This window comes from Dama dama, chromosome 14 (assembly GCF_033118175.1).
Source record: "Dama dama isolate Ldn47 chromosome 14, ASM3311817v1, whole genome shotgun sequence".
In the NCBI taxonomy this organism is placed as follows: Eukaryota; Metazoa; Chordata; class Mammalia; order Artiodactyla; family Cervidae; genus Dama; species Dama dama.
Genome location: NC_083694.1, coordinates 58710057 through 58733620, shown reverse-complemented (window position 1 = coordinate 58733620; position 23564 = coordinate 58710057). Strand labels below are relative to the sequence as shown.

General features: G+C 48.5%; 1 protein-coding gene across 1 annotated transcript; it reads right to left on the bottom strand.

Annotated features, from left to right (window-relative positions):
* Positions 1 to 19381: 19381 nt before the first annotated feature.
* Positions 19382 to 21904, bottom strand: IER5 (immediate early response 5). Its single transcript, XM_061160863.1, has one exon. The coding sequence runs from the start codon at positions 21324 to 21326 to the stop codon at positions 20352 to 20354; it is 975 nt and encodes a 324-aa protein (XP_061016846.1). The 5' UTR covers positions 21327 to 21904; the 3' UTR covers positions 19382 to 20351.
* Positions 21905 to 23564: the final 1660 nt, after the last annotated feature.

Below are 23564 nucleotides of genomic sequence, written 5' to 3'. Positions count from 1 at the left end.
ATTACATTTATTATGCACTTTTTTTCTAATCTAATGTTGCCACTGATCTCACAGGGGATACCAGTCTGTGGTTCAGAGGCTGGCGACCCCTGCTCTACCCCATCTTTCAGCTGCCAACTCAGCCCCTCGCCTTCTCAGCCTTGCCCACTGCAGGCAGAAATCCAAGGGCTGTGACATTGAGGACTTTGAGCGCAGGTGTGGTGCCTCTGGCCCTCTCTTGGTTTGCATGAAAAACTTTCCAGGGCTTTCCAGCTGAACCCCAGCACTAAAAGCTAAACCCAGAAAAGCAACCAGCATCTGGCTGCCTCCTTCGCAGAGGCCCATCACATCCATCATCTGGGCAGGAGAAGAGCTTCCTGCAGCCCACAACAGCATCCCGCAATTTCCCTGCAGAGTCCTTGTCAAACTGAGCTCCTGGCTTCCGTTCATCCTTCAAAGCAAAGAACATGGCGATGATCTGAATGCAGACAAGAGCAAAACTCCCAGCAGCAGCCTTCCTGTTCTCAGATTTAGAGCAGAATGAAATTCCATGACAGCATCCCCCTACCCCACAGAAATTCTGAGATGACTCAGGCCACAGTTGAGGGTGCACAAGCCCTAGAATTCAGAGATGGTTGAACACCTTGCGCCCACAGCCAGGACCTGGGTCAGTTTCAGAGTCCTTCTGCTCACAGGGATGGAGTGAAGGGAGCAAAAACAATTCCTAGCCCTAGCTCTGGTATTTGGGACTTTTTCCTTCCTTGTCTTGTGCCCATCCCCAGTAAAATTCCCTGGTCCTAGACCCCATTCCTTCAGGTTTCTCATTCATGCTGGGTGGCCCTCCTGTGCTTGCCAGTCTGCTCCTTCCAGCAGATGGTGATCCAGGGCAGCACCGTGCCCACAAAGGCAGCACTGGCATTTCAGTGAGAACTGAATATTGTGCTTCAAAGTAGGCCAATATCCCAAAAGAAGCTGTAGGCTAGTAGGGGTTGTGGTTAGGGACATAAAACTGCTCCCTTCCCCCCAGGAAGGCCCTTAAAATCATACTCCCAGGTCCTCCTGGAGCCACAAGACATGACCCCCTAAAGGGCATTCTCGGCAATGGTATTCTGAGAGTGTTCCAGGCAATGGAAAAGGGATGGTATTTGGGACATACACAAATATACACGGACAAAGCAGAGGTTTCCATCCCCTAGGATGCCAAGGTCTCTAATTAAACTGACTCCTGGTTGTTCCCTTGAATTGAGAAGCAAATCAGAATCTTTGTGAGGGACTCCTCCCTTTCCCCAGCCACTCACCATCCTACAGTGATCCCCTCCACCCACTCTCCCATTCCACCTTACCCCACCACTCTCCCTGGCCTACAGGTGCCTGGACTCTTCCTGGGGAGGCTGCCAATGGGAAGTGGGGCAGGGTGCTGAGCACCAGCCAGGGAAAGAGTTCTCAGGTCCTAGCAGGACTCCTCTTGCCAAAGATGGGAAAAGAAAAATGGGACCAGAACTGATTCCAGGCTGCCCAAGAGCTGGGATATCATCGTCTTTCTCAGCAACCATAGCAAGCCCCCACCTGCTCACTCCCCAGGCTCTTGGTAGGAGCCAACAAAACAGATCTGTCTTCATAAATCCAGGCCCTCTCACTGACACGTCTCATCTTTTAAAAAGACTGAGAGAGACGAAACTCCCCGGTCTCTTCTTGGATCTCAGTGACAGATTTTTTTGATTCACCTCATTACCTCCTCCTACAGGGGCCCATTCATTTCCACCTCATTTTCCTCCCAGTTCTCATTCCTGTCCCCATCCTAGCATATCCTGATTTGGGAGGGGAGGGGGTGTTGTCTAATCTCACCCAGCTTTCAGCCTTCCAGACACGGCCTCACTCCCTCAGCACTACTCTCTGGATTAATATAGGTTCTTTTTCCTGCCCTTCTCCTCGAGATCAAAAGCCCTGGAAATCTTTCAATCTAGCATCTCAGGAAGAAACAAATCACGAGGCAACGGTGTAAGAGGAGGCTGACCTCTGGGCTTTGATTGAGAAGTAATGGGAGACAAGACTTCTCGCTCTGGCCTGGAACTCTTTCTGCTTCAGTTTGCTCTGTCGGTGGCCTTTGCAAAGATTTTGGACCCCACCATTCACATCTCATGAGTCCTCCACAGCATCTAGCAGAGCAGCAGCACAGAACACACACTCAATAAATAATTGATGAATGCAATCCCTATAAAGTTTGAATTGTTCATTGAACACTACCTAGAATCATCAATATATTTCAAAATATCAGACTCTTGGAGTTAGAAAGAACTTATAGGGGTCATCAGGTCATCAAATTCACCTCCCACCCAGCACAGGAATATGTACTGCAGTGTTACTGACAGGTGGCTATCTAGTTTAGACGACCATCTCCATGACCACAAATACCTAAGGCAGCCCAGCCTCTGTCAGAGTTGAGATGTCCAGTTATGAGAAAATCTTTTCTATTGTTTACCATGAATCTCCCCTCCCCACTGCTTCATCCCACACCCCTTCACACAGGAACTGTTTGCAGAGTTTGTGTTTTCTGCAAGAGTGTAAATTCCCTGAGGCAGTGCCCAGGGCAGACTGGCTTGCAGATTGGTTTGCTAATTGAAGATGGTAGAAAATTCTCTCTAGAGCACTGTGTAAGTAAGACAGAAGGAAAGGAAGCCAAATCCCATGGTTCTGCCCGTACTTTTCCCAACTCTACACAGCCAGGCCCCCATCAAGAGATAACTACTTAAAACCAAAAGATACACAAAAGGATTCTAGGGTTGCTGGGCTCTGTTCCTGACCCTCAGCCCCATCCCAGGCCATGGAAAAATGTTATTGATGACACTTTCCCCTCAGGAGGGTATGCCTACAGAGAAAGCAGGGGTGAGCTTTCCCAGACTGAGAAAAACAAAACCCTACTTCTTCTGCCCACTGCTCAGTGTTCAGGATACTGATAACAAATCAACAAGATGGAAAGACCAATATTAGGATAAGTTTAGATTAGATTTCAGGAAAGCTCTTCCCAAACACAAATCGATTGTTTTCACTCTGAGGCTTTCAAAGAAAAAGATGCCGCCAGGCATTTGGATATTAAGTGAACAGAGATGCAAAGATACACTATGCAAATAATAGTCACATGACAAACCTCTTTAAATTTATAACTTAATACCTCTGGTACTGGGCCACAGGCCAAAAATGGACCAAAGCACTATCTTGTCTGTGTTCCTGGGGGCTGCAATTTGGGCCTTGGCCAGAAAGAGAGTGGAGGGAAAAAGAGTAGAGAGCAATATGGATGAATATTCCCTGAAAGGCTGAGTTTTAAAGTTAGTGGGTGAAAGGGACCAGGTAGGGATAATAATAAAGAGTGAGATTAGGTAGAATTAAGTGACAGACCTTTATAAACTATAAACTGCATTAAATGTGAAGTATTATAGACTATAAGAGTAGATTCACAAAGGTCCTCATAAAAATGTTAGATAAATTTTTCTTAGAGGAAGTATAGTTCTATCCTGGGGCTTTTTATAGGGGGGGGGAAAGTTTTTTGTTTTTTTTTAAAGCTGACTTTGTTGAACAGAAAAGAAACAAAAGGAAATGGATACACAAAAAATATAAGTTTTTAGAATCTGCAGCACACATTGAACTCTGCCCACCTCCCTTTAATATGTCCCTGAAAGCTTCTGACAATCCCCTTCAGGTTCAGGCAGGCAATCCCCCCTGGGGTTCTGGGATGACCTTGGGCTTGACTCTGGAGAGCTAAAAATGAAAGGATTTAAAACAATGCAAAGCCCTCCCACCGGATTCCACCTTCTTCTGTTGGCCACTTCCTTCCTTCCCTCCTTTTTCCTTCCCTTCCTGCACAAGCTACTCTGCCCCACCTTCCTTCCTGGGGAGGAGGACCTGCCCTTTCCTCTTCTATCCATGTGCCAAAGGATGAACAATGTGATGTTGGGGGGTGGGGGTGGTGGGCATGGACCTGGGTGAGGGAGTCTAGAGGTAGGAAGAGGCAGATGCTGCATGATCTGAAGCAAAGAGTGAGCAAGCAGAGACAGTTTACTCCTCCAGCTGCATTTCATAGGTCTTTGGCCAGTTCTCAGAAGCTAAGCTTACATTCAAAGAGACGGGTAATGGTGACGGCAGCAGAATTCCCAAAAGCCCACAAGAGTGTCACCTACACTACCCAAACAATGAGATTTCAGGGTCAGGGTCACAGAAAAAGGGTGGTGTCAGCAAAAGTTGGACAATAAAAAAGGCTGAGTGCGGAAGAACTGATGCCTTCCAACTGTGGTGCTGAAGAAGACTCTTGAGAGACCCTTGGACAGCAAGGAGATCAAACCAGTCAATCTAAAGGAAATCAATCCTTGAATATTCATTGGAAAGAGTGACGCTGAAGCTCAAGCTCCAATACTTTGGCCACCTGATGCCAAGAGTCGACTCATTGGAAAAGACCCAGATACGGGGAAAGATTGAAGGCAGGAGGAAAAGGGGACGGAGGACAGAGGACGAGAGGGTTGGATGGCATCAAATGGACATGAGTTTGAGCAAGCTCTGAGAGATGGTGAAGGACAGGGAAGCCTGGCGTGCTGGTCCATGGGGTCACAAAGAGTCAGACAGGACTGAGCGACTGAACAGCAGCGAGAAACAAAAGGGAGCTCAATCTAGGCAGCCATTTGCAGTCTCCCTTCTGCTGTCCACCGTCCTCTGAGAGAAAAAGGTGGAAAGGAAACTGGGAAAGAGGCAGAGATGTCAAGAGGGTTTCCGGGAGTCTTCAAAAGGCTGAGAACAGAAAGTAGCTTGTGTTAGGTAGGGGAGCCAGCGGCTAACAGAAAAGGTAAGACAGAGCAGTCGCCCTTGAAACAAAAGCGTTAAACCAGCAAAGGATGACAGCGTGGGGGAGGGGCAAGGTCAAATGGAGTCGTTTTTTTAAGGCAAAGCTCTGGGGTGAAGGCCAAACTTGAGCTGGCGAGCACAAAAGAGAAGGCACTCCAGGAGGCGGCTGTGAGAGGTGGAATGAATCAGAGATGAAGATGAGAGTGGAAAAAAATCAAACGGTCCGTCGAGTGAAGGGGGACACGAAGGAAACGCGCCCGGGAGGGCCTCGCTTTGTTAGGCGAGGGCGGCGGCGGGGGCTGCACGTGCAGCCGGGAGCGCCCGGGGCCGCGCGGCTCCACGCCGGAGAGCGCCCGGCAGGAGGCGCGACCCGCGGGAGGCGACCCTCCCGTTACACGGGCTTCTAGCCCGCGGGCCCCGCGCTACAAAAGGGGCGCATTGTCAAGTCCCAGGCCGCAGCAGATTGCGGCTGTCCTGCCATACCCTCGCACCCTGGCACCGCGCCACCGGCACCACCCGGGGGTTGGAAATAGCTGCGCCGTTCCCATGGCGACCAGGCAGCGACTCCCGCCCCCACCGCCCGCCCCAGGCCGGTCCCGCCCCGCCCGCTGCGCAGGTCCGCCGGTCCGCGCCACAGCAGCCTCCCTCCCACCTGGGCGCGCCCCGCCCCCGTAACCTTGGCAACTGTGGCCGCGGCCGGCGGTTGCGAAAAGCAGCTCCTCCAACACCGCCCGCCCGGGTCCCGCCCTCCCGCCAGCTGCGCAGCGGGCGAGGGCCAGACCAACTCTCGGGCGGGGCCCCCGAAAGGCCCGGCCGCAGGCGCCACGGGAGCCGGCGCAGGAAGCCTTCCCTCCCCGCCGCCGGCCTGCCCGGAAAGGCGGGAGCAGGGGAGGAAGCTCCGCGGCGGCCGAGGCTGCGGGAGCACTACGCGGGCCGCGTTGTCTCCTCGGAGCCTCCCCCGGCCCAGCATGACCTCCAGCCCCTCGAAGCCTCCCGAACCTCCCCGCCCTTCCTCCGGCGATGGGTGGAGGCTTTGGCCGAGGGTCCCCGGCCTGCGCAGCCAGGTGAAAGGGAGGGCCGGGGAAATAAAGCTCTCTCTCCTGCCCGACCGCCCGGAAAAACGGGGAAGTGTGGGCCGAGGGGTCTGGGCTGGAGCGGGAATCGCCGTCGGGCGCGGGGGTGGTCCGTTCCAGGGAGCCCTCCTCAAGTGCATTGCACCTCGTGAAAAGTCCCTCTAGCTGCTGGATGGGATCGACGCCCCCGCCCCGCCCCTCCCAGAGGAAGATGCGTCACCCTCCAGCTTTTGCTTGTTGATGTGGTGTGCTAAAGTATTGCGGATCCTCAAGTGTCTCAATTTCCAGGTGATTGGCTCAAAATTGAGACTGACCGACCAAACGGGGTAGGGTGAGGGGAGAAAGTGAAAGTCGCTCAGTAGTGTCCGACTCTGCGACCCCATGGACTGTATCCATGTAATTCTCCAGGCCAGAATACTGGAGTGGGTAACCTTTCCCTTCTCCAGGGGATCTTCCCATCCCAGGGGGTTGAAAGGGGCAGACCAAAGAGTGTTCCTTCCGCCATCCCTCTTCAGGGGCGCAGCCTACCCCTGACTTCTTGGATGGCGAACTCCTGCAGGGTAGAGACCATGGCACGTTAAAGATTCTGAACAAAATGAACGTTTAGTGAAGGGATATGATTAAAACCAGGTAGTGCTTACCTCGTTCAGTTGTCCTGGGTGGGCAGGGCATCCCACGGGCATATACTTAAAGTATTCAAGGTCCCTTGAAATTTGGTCCCATATCAAAGAAACCTAATACAATAATTAATACTCTGCATTTGTAAAGTCCTTTCCTCTTAAGAATGTTACCTCATTCCATATATATTTGCTGCTTCAAATTCCATAAAATTCCAGAGCAGAAGAAAGGATTCATATGGGGCAAATAAGTTTCCAGCTCTCCATGATCAGAGTGGAGGAGCATGTAGAGTTGAATCGACTAGTTCTAAGAGCCCTGTGTTTTCTTTGAAGTGGCCTACTGGGGTTACTTTAGTATGGTGGAAAGAGTTTGGGGATGTAAGTCAAAGGACCTAGGCCTGAGACTTGCTGGGCCATTTAGGTGTAAATTTCCTCATCTGAGAAATGATTGCTGTGAAGATGAGATAATGTATGAAGTATTCTTCATAAGCCATAGGATATGCCACACAAGTGCTTTGGTTACTGGGACACCTATAAACTGATATACAAGTTATAATTCATATACCGTAGCTGCAAAATGCTTTCCCAAGACTTTAATGGTTATTTCCCCAGATATACTAGTAAGACACAGATAACCTCTTTTCCAGGCACCTCTGAATGGGGGAAGAAATTCAGTCATTTTTCCAGGGCCACTCCTCCTGTACCCTTGGCTCAGATTGGCATCAAAACACCAGATGATTTCCTTTTTACTTCTTAGCCTACTAAGATGGCTTCAAGTACCACACAACCCCAGTGTAGACACCAAAACCCAAGCCCAGAAGAGCAGCCCCAATAAGAGACGGGAGTTATAAAAAGAATAAATGTTGACACAGGACCAGAAAGACAATCTGTTGTCCAGAGAACAAGAGGAAAGGGTCTGTGGACTCAGAGAGATGCCAGATCTGCAAGCTGGGGCGCCTAGGGGCAGGACTGAAGGGAGCTCTGTGTGCTCTTGAATCTCTTTTAATATTAACTATGAACTGAATTGTGTTCCCAGCTCTTCCTTGTGTATGTTGACGCCCTAACTTCCAATGTGACTGCATCTGGAGATAGGGTCTTTAGGAGGTAATTAAGTGAGTGCACAAGGATTGTGGCTTTATAAGAAAAGGGAGAAGAGATCAGCCCCATTACTATCACAGGTGTGTATACAATGAGAAGGCAACCATCTGCAAGCCAGGAAGAGAGCCCTCACTAGAACCCAACTATGCTGGCACACTAATTTCAGACTTCCATCCTCCAAAACTATGAGAAAATAAATTTCTGTTGTGTGAGCCACCCAGTCTGCGACATTTTGTTACGGCAGCCTGAGCAGACTAAGACAAATATGTCTTGCTTGGAGCCGAGCACCCTTCCTACCACCTCTACCACCTGGCGTTTTGTTCAGCACTTCCACAGTTGTCTCATTTTTAATTCCTCACTGTGTGAGTTGGAATTGGCAGGATTTATTTTTAAATGAAAGAGCTAAAACTCAGAATGATTAAGTGACTGTGCTGAAAGTCACACAGACTGTGAATGGGCCAAACCAACACTTAAGTCTCCCCAGACGATAGCTAGTCAACTAATGCTAAGTACTTCCCATGTGCTTGATTCTGATTTGGATGTTGGGACTAGAAAGATGACTATGATTTAGAGATGGGAAGGGCACAGTCTGGTCAGAAAGAGAAACACGTGAACAAACAAATTACAGCAAGGAGGACTGTCTACAAGAATAATTGGCCCAGCAGGTTTGTGGGGAAAGCATTCCAGGCAGAGGAATCCTGGGAAAACATGGCTTCTCAGGGAGCTACAGTCTGCTGAGAACTGAGTACAGTGGAGGGAAGAAAGAGGCAGAGATGCTCCACATGCCATTGGAGATACTGTTCCTCTTCCTTCTGCCCAAGGACTCTGATTGCCTCCTCAGAGCCCTTGCCCAAGGGGAGAACCAAACATAACAGAAATCAAGGCAGTCCTTAAGGGACCTAATATCCTTAAGGAGATGCAACAGTAAACTCTGCAGTTAGGGTCACATTGACATTCTATAGCAAATTAGGTTTGTTTGATTGTTTGAGCTGGGGGTCTCCTAAGGGTTAGTTTATTACAGCCCTAGCCATTTTGTAAATAATCAAAAATGTGCTTTAATTAGAAGACATGAATTTCGTACCTATGACTTTTACCAGCAAGTGTCAGTGTTCACATAGAATGGCTAGCTTCCAGAGGAACAAAGTCTTAAACTAATAGAGGATCATCCCTCACAATAGAAATGCAGAAAAGGCCCTTAGTTAATGAAGGGACTAACATCTATCTGTTCTGTTTTGGGAGCATTAGCCCAAGTTCTTAGCAGTTAGATATGAGGATTCACTTTCTACTGTTTTCTCTATGAATACAAGTTGCATGCTTGTGTTTATCACATCTTGAATCCACTCTGCCTTTCAGTGATTTATTAAATTGCAGCACTCAAATGCCCTCTCTGGGGGGCAAGACTGTAGGTTGGGGAAGAAGTGATCCCAGAAGGGCTACTTGCAGTCTCCCAGAAGTTGAGTACCAGAGGTTTGCCCACCTCCCCAGGGTGCTCAGTCCACACACAGGCCAACAGTCAATTTAGGGGCTGGTTCTGGGATTTCAACATCTCTCTGCCTGGGACCAAGTGAAGACTATCACCTCTGCCTCACTGGAGACCTCATTAGAACTTGAACTCTGGTCTTTGTTCTTTCCCAGAAGGTTCAGTATAGTGGAGAAGTTGAGGGTAGAAGGGGGATCGGTAAACCCACAGCTCCCAGAGCAGCAAGCGTCCAACAGAGCAGCAAGCGTCCAACAGCCTCTGCGAACTGGATGGGAGTAAACAAGCAATTACCTACAAGACAGACTGGTAACTGGAAAAGTGGCTGAAAGGGTTTGATTCTGTTCACCATCTGAAAGGATGACTGCCTTCCCTCCAGCCCCCTCACCTCTTCCTAGCTTCTCAAGGCTAATTTCACCACCTTCTTCCTACTTTCCAAGTGACACTCCATGGCCCCAGGGCTGAGAGGCAGAAGGTTCTATTCTGGCTACTATCTTGGCCTGGCCATTGCCAGCATCACTGTTCTTTGTCTATCCTGGGAAACGGGGAAAGAATCAGAAGGTGCTGCTACCCCCTCCCTACTCCCGTAACCCTACAGCCTTCAGAGCCTTTGGAGGAAGAGAATTTAGCAAGAAAGAGGTGACTCAGAATTTTCTTTGCAGAAACCAGAGTGGGAACCCAGCTGGGCTGCAGAAAGAATGGGGTCTGAGCAAAAGAAACCTCACATTCCTTTTTCTGTTTGGCTGTAAGCTCCCCCACTGACTACTGTTGCTAGGTCTCCATTCTTTTTTTCACTTTTTCTAGTTTGTGTGTGCATGCTCAGTCACTTTGGAGCCTTTGAGACCCCATGGACTGTATCCCATCAGGCTCCTCTGTCCATGGGAATCTCAGGCAAGAATACTGGAGTGAGTTGCCATGCCCTCCTTCAGGGGATCTTCCCGACCTAGGGACTGAACCTGTATCTCCTGTGTCTAATGCATTGAAGGCAGATATTTTCCCCCCTGAGCCACTGGGGAAGTCCCCATCGATTCAGATCCTGACACTGAAAGGCCTCTACACAGATAAGATTAAGGGCCCCGCACTTATCTTCAAAGAATTTACAATCTGATGGGGAAGGGAGGAGGAAAGAATTTCAGGAAGTTAAAATACAAAACAACATGTACCTAAATAACAATCAAGACAATGTCCCATAGGTGTCTAGGAGAAGTGGCGCTGCAGCTACTAGTCCAGTCATTTCTCACCTGAGTCATTGAACCTCTAACCAGCCCTGCCTCACCCTACCTCTTCTTTCACTCCCAGTCTTTGGGAACTCAGTACAGAAACAACCTCCTCTTCCCAAGAACCCTTCCCTGATGCTCCAGTTAAGTACCCCTCATCAATGTCCCCTTATCACCACAATATGAAGCCTGAATTCTAGGGAGTTTTTCATCCCCCTCCCCCCTAAATATCAAGTTCCTTGTTCATCTTTGTACCTAGAGCCCAGCACAGAGTAGACAATAAACATAAAAGGCTGCATGCCTGCAGAGGAGTTCACAGAGAGTATGGGAAGTCATTAAAGGCTTTTGACTCAGAGGCTGATAATATCATGAAAACTCTATGGTAAGCTGAGTAATCTATTAGTTATTCAGTGCTGGGGGGAGGGAGGTTGAGGGAAAGGAGAGAACAGAATGAAGTATTAAGGGCTGGAAGAATGACGAAGGCAACAGTGGGGACCATAAAGGGGATGGAAAACGAACTTCATGGGGAGGAAGTGCTAGAAGCTTGAGCTAGATGTTTGGATGTGTTGGCAAAAGGGGGAGGTGAGGCAAGGGAAGCCAAGGTTTGCACCCTTGGTGCCGGAGAAGGAACTAAAATAGAGGAAGCAGACTGCAGTCAAGGGAAGACACTGGAAGTGGCGGGAACCTGTGGGAGGAGGTGCTGTTTAGTCCCTAGGTCGTGTCTGACTCTTTGTGACCCCATGGACTGTAGCCCGCCGGGCTCCTCTGTCCATGGGATTCTCCAAGCAAGAATACTGGAGTGGGTTGCCATTTCCTTCTCTAGGGGCTCTTCTTGACCCAGGGATGGAACTTGCATCTCCGGCATTACAGATAGATTCTTTACCACTCCGCCACCAGGGCTTCCCTGAGAGGAGATGATCTGTTTGTTTTTAGAAATAGCTTCATCTAATGAGGACAGAAAGCAGACCCACTGGAGGAATTCTGAGCTCTGCGTTGATTTTGTCTCTCAATGATGTGAGGAAAGCCTAGCAAGCTAGGGTCTCACCTTGACTTGTCAAAACTTGTGATGAAGATCCAGGAATAAGGTTGCTCTAGTAAATCTCTCCTCCAGCTGGCAGAAAATGCACGCCCAGCCCCCCACAAGTAGAGCTATTCATTCTTTTCCATTTTCCCAGTGTTCCAGAGGACTTTGCAGGGGCATAATGCAGCTCTCCATCTGGACAGGGCTGTGTTTCATCAAATACACTGCAGCTCTCAGTTCATTACCTTTTCCTCCTTCTCACATTTTTCCTGTTTTCTGACTCTTATTTTCGTCTTGGGTCTCTTGAAATCATCACAGACATCTGTCACTCCTGCCTTCAATAGCTGCCCACCCCTCTCGCCTCTCCCATCTCCTTAAACCTCTCATCAGTTGCTTTAAGACACCTAAAACTGCTCAACTTCCCTCCCTCTTCTCAGCACCCGGAACCTCATTGTTGGACATGTCTCAACCTGTTCTTGGTCTCAGACTAATCCTCTATAACAGCAAGAATGACGGATGAGGCCAGACGTTCTTGGGAGGGACGGAAAAGTAAAGTTCTTACCCAGGAACCCATGCTCATTCATAACTAGCTTTCCAAATGAGAGCAGACTAGTGTGTGTGTTTTCTGCTGACAAAACATCCAGTCCTGCTTTCCTCAGAGCACATGCATGTGTTCTGATGTTTTAAACTCCTCATATATAAAGAGAACAAAACACCAGACATATATATCTTTCGATTAACAGCTGGCAGTGCTAGGGTTTCAGGGAGTGATCCTTTATCCTCCGGGATCCTGTTGCCCTTCGTTGCCTTGCCAACTGGTATGTTGGGGCTAGAGCTGCAAGAGTCTTCATGGGCTGAGAGTGAGGAAGAGAATGCGGGTGGCTGATATTAACAAGGTCCCTGGAGTGATTTATGAGCTTCTCCAGTCTCCTTTTATTTGACAGGAAAAGGGAAAGAAAGCATTTATTCCTTCTGATAAGAGACCCTTACTTAGTAGCTTACCTATTCAAAACCCATTCACCTCAATATAGCTGTTTCAGTGCCCACTGGCTAAGACACATGCACACCCTTTCAACTGACCCAGCATCCTCTCTAGCAATTATGCTGGTTCTCTTTTGCCTTTTATGTCAAATTTCTTGAGAAGGAAGCAACAGCTGGAGCCTCCACAGCCTCTCCACTCTCTTTATAATCAAATTTTCCATCCCATCTTCTGCCTGAATCTCTCTCAAAATTCACCAAGGACCATGTTTCGTTCAGTGATTCCAGTTTCCTTAACTTTTATGTTGCCCATCTCTCTGAACACAAGCCTGACTCCCACCTCTCCACCAACTGTGGTCCTGCCAACAGCACCCTCTTCCTACTCCAGCCCTACCTTCATGCTTCCCCTTCACTAGGTCCTTAGCTTCTGCCCTTCTCTCCTGCCTGCAGTTTCTTCGTGCTCCCAACTTTAAGGACCTTCTCTAAACCTGGCCTTGCTCCCCGTGGGGAGCAGCATATGAAAAGGCCCAGAAGCCTGCAGCTAGTCCCATGTGGAGGAAGGAGTGTGTGAAGGATGGAATGACTAGAGGGAACTAGACCTGAGTGACCTCAAGTTGAGAAGTTCACGCTAGACAGCCCCCCCAAGACCCTTCCCTCCAGATCACTGGAAATAACTTTTTTAACTGGAGTAGTGGTGATTAACAATGCTGTGATAGCTTCAGGCGGATCGCAGAGGGACTCAGTTATACATATACATGTATCCATGCTTCTCCAAACTCCCTTCCCACCCAGACTGCTGGAAAGAACTTTGTATTTAATGTGCATGCAGGTCACCGAGGAATCTTGTTAAAAGTAGATGTAGTAGGTCTAGGGTGGGACCTGAGATTCTAAATTTCTGATAGACCCCCAGATGACCCAAGTTGCTGGGTCAAAGACCATACTTTGAGGAGCAAGGGGCTAGATCACACTTATCTATTGTCAGATTTTCTGGGGAGGACAGGGTGGTTTCTGTGTTGTTTTTGCATCTCATCTGGAATGTAACCCACCCTACATGAGGGCCAGGATCCTGCTGTTTGCACTTTTGTATTTCCTATTGATGAGTTTCTCCTGGGTGTTCCCGTAAATACTTAATTGATGGGACCCAGGGCTGAGTGGTTTATATCTTTGGACTTTGCTTTACAAACTAATTTATCTTCAAATCACAGTTGTGAGGCCAGTAGATACTTTTTTTTTTTAGCTATAAATAGAAACTGAGAAAGATGAATGACTCTCCAAGTAGTGAGTCACATTTTCATCAGATTCTGACCTACAAGTCCCTGGCTCAGAGGGATCCCAGTCCAGGGGTGAATTCCAGCACGGCCTCTGCCCGGGTTCTCACCTAATCATTCAAGATGCCCTACTCACTCTCTGGACCTGTTTCCTTTTTCCTGACAAGTAGGAGACCCTTCCTCTCCGCCCTCCCCTCACAGAGGAGCTCAGGAGCTTTAAGGAGCGGCCAACTACATGTTAGGCTGAGGCCAGATGCCTCATGCTGAGGTGACTAAAAGGTTGGGAAGCAGACAGCTGGGCCAGCCCACACGCCGGAATCTCCCACACACCACATCTTTACAGCTGCCTTCCTTAGTGCAGACTAGGAGCGCCTGTTCAGAGACATGTGAAAACAGTGCATTCCAAGGAGAATGCACTGGAGAATGCAAGGAGAAAACCACAGAAATCACAGATAACGACCTCAGCATAGCATCCCATGTACCCTAAGTTTAGATTCTAAACAGAATCTTTGCTTTCAGGGATTTCTCCCACAGCCATAAACATAAAAGCAATTCTAGTCTCTAAAGTAGGTCATACACAGAGAGAAGGCTCATGTTGATAAATGCACATGTCAAGGTGCTTCCACCCTTTTTTTCCAAACCAAAAATAAAACTTGGAAATTGTCTGAAGAAAATGGAAGGTTGTGGTATAGTTTGAGAACAGCCAGGGAAGAGAAAGCCAGTGGGGTGCTGAAGTCCCTCGGCCCACAGCAGACCTCGACTGTGGGAGAACTTGACTCAACGGTGATTCCCGCCCACCACCACAACTGTCCTGGGCCACACAGCTTCACCTCACAGTCTCCAGCTCACTTGCTGCCCATCACTTTTGTTGTGTGATTTCAGTTGATTATGACTACTCCCCACCCCAACTTCTAGTAACTCACTGTAAAAAGTTTCTATTAATTGATCAAAGTCTAAGGAGAGACAAAGCAAAGAAGCACTTAAGAGATTTCTTGAGACTTCCCTGGCAGTCCAGTGGGTAAGACTGTGCTCCCAATGCAAGGGGCACATGTTTGACCCCTGGTGGGGGAGTAAGATTCCCCCACATGCCATGCGATGTGGCTAAAAAATTAAGGGGAAAAAAAAAGAGACTTCTCCATTAGAGGGGCCTGTGGATTCATTACCTGTTCAGAAAGTGGCAAAGGAAGAGGGAGCTATGTAGCCCAAGGGCTTCCCAGGATTTGCCTTTCCTTTCCCCCATCTGGTCACAAGCCAAGCTGCTTTTCAGTGACCGTTCCTGTTTCTAGGATAAATACTCCCATACCCAGTCCCTACTACTATGCTGGAATCTGGGACTGGATGACCAGTGATCACAGCTGTGACTTGATCTCTGGTAGGCAGAGTCTCTGGAGACTGCAAGCCTTGAAGTCAAGAAATCCAGCTCTGCTCCTTAGCTGGTGGTAGCATTCCCAATCATAGCTTTTCCCTGCTCCTCAGACCTTTCCACAGACAAACAATAAATGTGAGCACACTCAGAAAAGGATGGAGGGCAGGAATCTTAGACTCAGCATCGACAGAAAGGCAAAACAGCTACGGCACTGAGGCAAGTATCTATGGCTCAAAGGGCAAGATAATGCTAGAAAAAGTCATACACTTGTGGATCAACTCGGAGAAAAACTCTTTAACTGGTGGTGTCCTCGATTCAGGAAGTGCATCAAGTGTGGGGAGTAGCCTAAGGAAATCCTGCCCTCAGAGACAACTGCAGTTCTCTGAGAGGGAATAGAATGGTTTTCTTTGACCTTAGAGAAAGCAAGTTTCCAGCAGCCTCCCTGCCCCGAGACTTGAGAGGTCACATGAGTTGAAGAACAAGCAGGTGGGAACACATAGCTTTGTAACACCCCTGAGTTCTAGAAAAACTGAAAGGAGTCTTGCCTTGGCATCTCAGGGAATGGCTGGGCCGGGGCAGCCTGACAGAAGCCCAGTTCTGAAAGCCCAGGGAGAAGGCAGAGGGCTGGGATTAGGGCTGACCTGGTGCCTAAAAGGGGCAAAAAAGGAAAGCTGTGTCTCACCATCATCTTCCAAGTTAGGAATGTGGTTTATCACACAGAGACTTGTTGTGACCGGGTCCTAGAAAACCCGATTATATAAAATATCAACAGGCCTACTTAATGCCAGTCCCCAGAGAGACCTGCTGGGGAGGCTTGGTGGTGATGACAGGGGCCGGGCCAGCCCTTCTTCCTGCAGAGACCCAAAGCTGCCAGCCAATACTGTTTCTCAACGACCCAGAAGTAGGCAGCATCCAGAGGTGGAGGCTGCTGCTGGTCAGCACAGCATGCAGGGAGAGGCCCTTTCAGGAATCCAATCCCAGAAGGCTTCTCCCTCCCTCCTTGTAGGATTCCAAAGGTCTGAGATAAACCCCAGGATACAACCCAGCAATATCCCAGCTGGGCTATATTCTCCCAAGAGAGAGCAACTGCTAGAGAGAGATCTTATTTTTAAAACCCTCTTTCCCACTTGGGGTAGAAAAGCGGGGGCAGGCATTGGGGAAAATTGTGTTTGAATCAGGAAGGGGGAATTCTACTAGATGTATCCTTTTGGACTTTTTGTTCTTATTCTCTTCTCTAGGGCACCCTCCAGAATTGCTACCGAAAAACTCCCGGGTCCACAAGTTAGAATCACAATGATTCCTAACATCAACTCTGCTTCTACTGTCTTTTTCCTCCCAAGGCTTTCCACTGGGTGGAATTTTAAATGCGAACAATGGTTCAAAGGCTAAGAGACAAACTGCTCATTACTGCAAAGAGTGCCAGGAATCCTGGGAAGCAGACCTCACTCCCCACCCGAGTTCTGTACCTAATCGGAATGGCTTCTTTTATAGTCACGGGAGAGTTGGATCAGTGTTTCTTTTCATTCCTGTCTTCTTCAAGGAACTTGCTGGGATAAAAGCAAGCCTAGGAGAATAAAAAAATTCACAAACAGGAAAAGAATAAAATATTTAGGGCAAGAGATCAGAAGTTCTTTGGTTATTCAGTGAACTGAACTAACTCTACTTTAAAAAAAAAAGTATAAGGAAATAAACGTCCATCAAACTGCATGTCACAGTGGGTATTACCCTTTTGACCTCATCTCACAGGCTCTAAGCCGAGCAGTTATGCCTAGCAAGTTGAAGGGACTCAGATTAATCCAGTGATAAAAACGGAGTTTTGTCATCATGAATTCTGTTCCTGATATTATATCTTTATTCTGAGAAGCATTCTACCAAAATTGTTAGATGGGCCATCCGCTTCCACTCCTCATCCCCAAATCCAATCAGTGGTAAACAGTTGGAATACAAGGGTTATTATTACTACATTAGGTGCCTTAGAACAAAGGCAGTCACGGTGGAGGGGCAGGTTCAAGTTTTCCAGCATTAGTTCCTTTTCCCAAATATAATCAGTGGTTTCTGAGAGGGAATACAAGTTTAAAGAGTCACAGTTGAGATGTTACTGAAAATGACCACGTCTATTCACTACTCATGTTATCTTCCTGGAGTCCTTGTTAGAAAGCACTTTAAATATCTGGAAAAAATTTTTTCCAGGCCAGACATGAGGTTAATTGATCAAAAATTTCCCTGAGTGGTCAAGAAGTGGGTAGGTACTAAAACTATGGTTCATTTCTGGTCACACTGAATCTGATAACCCCATCCTGGCATTGGGAAGGCTCTTTTCCAGGACCTATCAATTAACAGGGCTTAAGAAACATTCTATGCCCAAGCAATTCAGGCTAAAAATAACTCTGTGGGCTATTTTTTTTTCCTCTCTGCTCATCCACAGAAAGCATTTCTATGTCAACAAGATCTCTGCTCCTTTAAAGTTTTCACTCCTGCTTACTCCTTGCTGAAAATAGAGCTGTTTGATACAATCAGCAAAGTCACAGGGTTGGTGAGAGACACACAGAACAGCAAAACTGTTCTAAGCTTTGTGGACTGCCCAGTGTCCAGAGAAAAACAAGAATAAAAGAACCCGGAATTCACAGATTGGATTAATTTCAAAACAGACTCTCCTTCCCCCTTTCTTACAAATATACACAATTCTTTTGACCACAGATCTGATTTATACACAGAACTTACTTCTACATTAACAACAATTTTATGCTTACTTATCCTATGTATGATGTGCTTTCCTAAAAACTTTAGAGGCATTAATTTCCACAACCCTACAAGGTAGGCACAATTATCTCAATTTCATAGCTGAGAAAAAATTAAGGCACAGAGAGATGAGGTAACTTGTCCAGGATCCCTCAGCTAGTAAGTGGCAGAGCCAAGATACAAACCCAGAAAGTCTGGTCCAGAGCCCAGCTCTAACCATGACATATACTTCTATGATAAAAAATAATCTTTACTGATTTCTCCAAAGCTGTATTTCCCTATCAAATATATCCATTTACCTTTTCTAAACTAAGCAGACTCATGGTCCCATGGTTCATCCTAATGTGAAAACAAGGATCAATGGCAATTTTAATCTCAAGCAAAACATATCAACTCAAACACACCAAATGTTCCCTTCTTTCAAATATAAAAATGCACTGAGATAGTTGTTCAAGCATAATAATTACTTTCTAGCAACAGGAAATGTTTGCAAAATTAAGGCCCTAGACACCTCCAGTTTAAGCAGTCGCACTCAATGGATCTCTTGTGGCTGTAACTGAACTCTTGTGGCTGCTAATCTCTGAAAGCAAAACAAGTCAATGTTAATGTTAACAAGACCCTGATTAGAGAATGTTTAATTCTATGAATATATTATTTATGGTGATGGAGCATAAAGTAGAAAATTCCTTTGACTTAACCAGTCACAGACAGATTTGCAAAAATACCAAAACATGGGCCCTACCAGCCTGAGGAAGTTCACACTGTCAGGACTTTAGGGAGAGCAAAGCACTCCCTTATGCTTCTGCTCAAAGGCAATAATCCCTTCTGAGAAGTTTGTCTCCTCTTTCCTCAATTTTCCCCACCTCATAAACACCCAGTTTATTCATAAGCTATTTTAGACCAGTTCCATCTTTTAAAGTACTAACAACCATACTTTAAGACACCAATCTCTAACTGATTTGCTTCTGAGAGATTACTGATTACCCTTCAAATACTGAACATTCTGCCTTAGACCCCCCCAGAAATGTATCAATAGATGGCTTGGCTGTCAAAGTATTTATTTACCATAACCCACAGCCAAAACACTGATGTCACCATTTGGGTGACAAAAACAAATCAGGCTTTGCTAATTCATCTAACCCTCCTTCGCCTCCAACCTTATCTAGTCTGAAAACAAGCTATTTTCTTTCACTGATGCATTTACTTTCTACAGACATAACTTTTTTTTTTTAACATTTCTTAAAGCACTGAAATTTCCATCCGACATCCACTGGAATCCAGAGGTAGACCTGACCAGCTGGCCATGTCAGTCTCAGCAGTTTCCCTCCGGTTTTATCATCAGGAAACTAAAAGTTTTAGTGAAAAACACTTTTGTGGATGGGAAGGGCCTCAGAAGTTTTCACTTAAGCTATTTAATATTAGACACTGTCAGATTGGGCTAAAAATCAAATTGCCTAAATTGACTTTAGAAAAGAGAGTTTTAGTGGCAGGTTTCAGGAAACTGGCAGACCACTGATATTAGTACCTAACAGCGGTCTTCTGATGTGAGAGAAAGCTTAAATGTGCCCCTCTCCACTTAATGAAGTCAGCAAACAGTGTTCCCAGTCTGCACAACTGATATTAAGAGCTACACCTTCAATTTTCCAGGCGGACCATAGCTGCCCTCCTCCCACTTCCCTCGCAACCCAGACAGGCGATTTACACACAAGGAGGCAGTGAAGTTGCTTCAAAATATTTAATACGTGTTAGACACGTAAAGTTACATTTTTATACAAAAATCAATACAACGAAGGAGAAAATACTGTACAAAAAACTTGTCAGTTCCCCCAACCTTTATACAACAAAGACTGGAGTCACTATCTACAAAACCATAGGGCCTTTCCACTGAGGGTTTCTGTCTGTAAACTTTGTTTCCTTAAACACTTTTTAAAAGCACTGTGTAGTAGTTCTGATCTAGAGCTTTTAAAAAATAAATCTTTCTCTATAAACTCCATATTTCCAAGCTTGAACTCTTCTGTGAAGTTCATCAAGTTTTCTTTTTCCCCCCGTGAGGAAGACAAGAGCCGCTAACACTCCCTCTCCCCGAGTAATCACAGGGTATAGACGTTTCTTCAGTGACAGAGAAAGGTGGGGAAGGAGAGAAATAATACAAGTCTCTACTCCAGCCTAAATCCCTCTAGTCCGAGGAAATCCTGGGAGGAAACGCCGCTCCTGGCCCCGGTGTGGTTCTAGCTTTCATGTAAGAGGTGCGTGTAAAGTCCCTTCCTCCCCCGAGAGTGAACGGGGAACTCCCCGGCCCCGGCCTTTTTCGCCGCTTCCTCCTCGGCGCTGCCGGCAGAGGAAAGTCCCTGTCTGCCCCAATCTCCTACACCGCGGGGAAAGGGTGACGCTCTCCAGAGGGACAAAATAGCCTTAATTCAACGAGACAAACTGACATACACAGACACAGACACGAAAGTCCACGATCGCCGTCCTCTTCCAATAAGTCTCCCCTTCCCAAGTCTCCAGAGGAGACCCGAGAGGCTCGGCCCAGGCGGCCGCCAAGCCCAAGGGCAGTCCGTGCCGCCCGGCGGCACCCCCTCACGCTCGGCGCCGACGGCCTCGGGGGCGTCCTCGCCACCGGGAGAGGCCCAGCCCTCACGTCGGGACGCCCGCTGCTCAACTTCCTCTCCGCACGGGGACCCCGGGGGCTCAGAAGGCCACGATGGCAGTGCTCCAAGGGTTAATGTCTCTCAGCACCGGCTTATCGCAGCAGATCTGCCCGGGCTCGGCGGCTTCCGGACCGCTCTCCTCTCCCTCCGCTTCCTCCCGGCCGCCCCCGGGGCTTTTCCGTAAGAGTCCCGAGAAACTGGAACCGAAGATGCTAATGAGGTTAGCCACGTTACCGGTCTCCATCTCCTCCTCCTCCTCCTCCGCGGCCGCCGCCGCCCCGCCCGGCTGTTCCTCTGAGTTCCGGCGGGGTTTCTTGAGCGGGGTCGAGCCGGGCGCCGGGCAGTCCGCCGGGCCGCCGCCCACCCCTGCCGCGCCGCGCTTTCTGGCGCAGACAGGGGGCGACGCGGGGGGCTCAGCCGCGGCGGGGCGCGGCGCGAGGCAGCGGTCCACGCGAGGGTCCGCGCTCAGCTTGTCCTCGTCCCGCGCGGGGCAGCCGCAGGGGCCGCGCGCTGCCTCGGGCCCCTCGGGGAAGACCCCAGAGACTCCGGCGGGACCCCTGGCTCCGACAGCCGTCTCTCGCGGTCCCTCCACGCGGCGCCAGGCAGCTTCCGGCGCCTCCGCCTCTCCACCCTGAAGCGTGTCCCCGGCGGCCGTCACCGTGGCCGCGGGCTCCGCGTCACCCGCCCTTGGCACTTCTGGGACGGCAGGGCGCTCCGGCTGAGGCTCGGGCTCCGGCCAGGCGGCACGGCCGGCCGGCGGAGGAGGCTCCCCCCAGCCCGCGGGTGGCCCGGCCGCCGACTCCTCGGGCTGCTGCGGCGGCGCCGGGGCCCCCGGGTGACCGGCCAGGTAGAGGCCGGGGCACGGGTCGCTCAGGTAGACCTGGCGGGCGCTGCGGAGCACCAGCGAGACCAGGAGGTTCTTGTGCAGTTTGATGCCGCCGCGCTGGACCCGCGAGTTGTAGATCTTGCCCAGGGAGATGCTGACGATGCGGTGAGCCTCCAGTTTGAACTCCATCCTGCCTCCTCCTTCCCAGGGCTGGCGCGGAGGTGAGGGGGTGAGCCCTGGCCCACGTTCCGAAGCTGAGACGGGAATAAGAAGTGTCAACAAGTCCGCCACGGGGTGTGGACCCTCGGTCTGTGAAGACTCCCGAAGAGAAACGGCTCTGACGACGCGCTCACTAGCCTCCACGCCCTCCCCACTACAGCAGCACAAGCAGTTTCGCGTCCGGTCGCTAACTGAAGGCAAGCTGGCCGCCCGGCGCCTTATAAAGGCCTCTCGACAGCCAATCGCGAGAGGCCGCCAACCGTTCCGGGACCTTCGGCGCGCCCTCGTGCGCCTCGAGCGACCAATCAGAGACCGAGGAGGGGCGCCTGGTCTATTCGAACGTTAGTCCCGCGGAGAAGGTTCTTAAAGGGGGAGACGCGCGCGACCGCCCGCAAGGCGGTTACCCCGAGACAGTGCTGCGAGCGTCGGTGATGCGTAGAACGGGACAGCCACGGTGTTGTTTGTCCTTAAAGGTGCTGGCCTGTGCGCTGCTTCCTGGAACCAGAGCGAACTAAACCATTCGAACTTTCATCCGAGTATGGTGGTGGACTTTGTTCGGCAATAAAGCCTCGATCCTTCCTGGATCAGCTCTCCTCCCATTCCCACCCCGCACCACCGTTTCCAAGGCGACAGACACCTGTAAGCTCCGCGCAACCTAACAGAAATGGAGACGAAGGCAAAACGCGGCACAGGATTCGCCTAGATAACATAATTTTGCTACAAGATATTTAGCAGATATTAATTTTGCATAAGTCCCTTGCCTCCTAAAGTCACATACACTCCAGTACCTGTCAATTTTAACACCGAAGAAAGAAAACGGGGGTTCTAAAAGTTCCAAACTTTTTGTCTCCTCAGGAAGGTTTTGTGTCTACCTACAAAGTTTTTGGTTCTCTATTTAAGCTAGTATTCATCACTTTGTTCTCTAGTTTCTAGAACGAATACAGTTGTAACATCAGTTACAGTGAAAGGTGGATCACGTTCTTCACAAGGATTTTTCTTCAACACAAGGACTGACCAATCCACCCTTGGGGGAAAAAACCTAACATGTTATAAAAGTACAAATAGAGAAGTCCTGTATTCCCATCATGATGTCATAATTTTATTTTGTGTCAAGGTAAAAATTTAGGGGAAGAGTGTTCCAGAATTTTCTGGTCAGTCGATGACTTAGTCTATTTACTGATCCTTACACCAGAGAGTTGTCCAGGGTCCTAGACTGGGTTCCTGGAGAGTCAGTTTGAGTTAGTCCCAGCTAAGCTCCACCATAGACCTACCTGATGCTGGGTAAATAACCTCAGGATGCTTCAATTTCTCCAAGCCTAAAAAGGAGAAATCACATACACATCTGCTCTATTATGCAGTATCTTCTGATGAATGACAACTCTCATCCACAATCTGAGTCACCAAACTAAGCACAGTTTTCTTGAAGTCCATGTGGAACACTAGCCTGATCTTGCATTAGGGTTTGGCCAAGTAATGTATTTAGTTGGAGAAAGTACTAGTGAAAGGCAGGTTTGATTAGGCTAATTCATAATCAGGATGTGATGGCTCAGTAATTATCTATCCTCACGACTTAATGATGATAACAGACACTAGTCCACAAGACCCAGAGTTCCTCTTCCCTAGGAATTTCCAGCTCACCTAAAGAAGGAGATAAAATGACAACACAAATAATTACAAAAGCAAGCCGTGTGTTTCGTGTAATAACGAGCAATTTTTTTCTTCTGTTTGCTCTTTCTTTGAGAGCTAGTCATCACTATAAAACACTAAGAACACAGGCTCTGAAGATAAGCTTCCTGAGTTGCAATCCCAGCTCTACTTTTTGCCTGCTGTGTGACCTTTGGAAAATTAATTCACTTCTCTGTGCCTTGGTTTTTTTTGTCTTAAAATAGAGATGATAGTAATAGTACCTACCTCTTACAGCTGTTGTGAAGAGAAAACAAGGTATCACATGCTAGCAATGAATGTTTAGAACATCACACCTTACATGACTTGGGGTGGAAAAAGACAGGGGAAGGAAGGAACCTAGATGGAACAAAGAATTTGTATTTGATGAGGGTGTTGAAAATCCCCAAGGTGGGGTCCACAAGTTCCAAGCAGCAGGGGCCACTGAGTCCATTGTAAGAAATACTTCATTTGGCAGGAGTGCCAGGCACCTACAGTAAGTGGAAAGACTGGAAATAGAGGCTGGGGTTACATAATAGAGTGTTG

Bases quoted from the DNA above. Each gene is read 5' to 3' on its own strand.
- IER5 (XM_061160863.1), bottom strand. From the start codon at position 21,326: ATGGAGTTCAAACTGGAGGCTCACCGCATCGTCAGCATCTCCCTGGGC.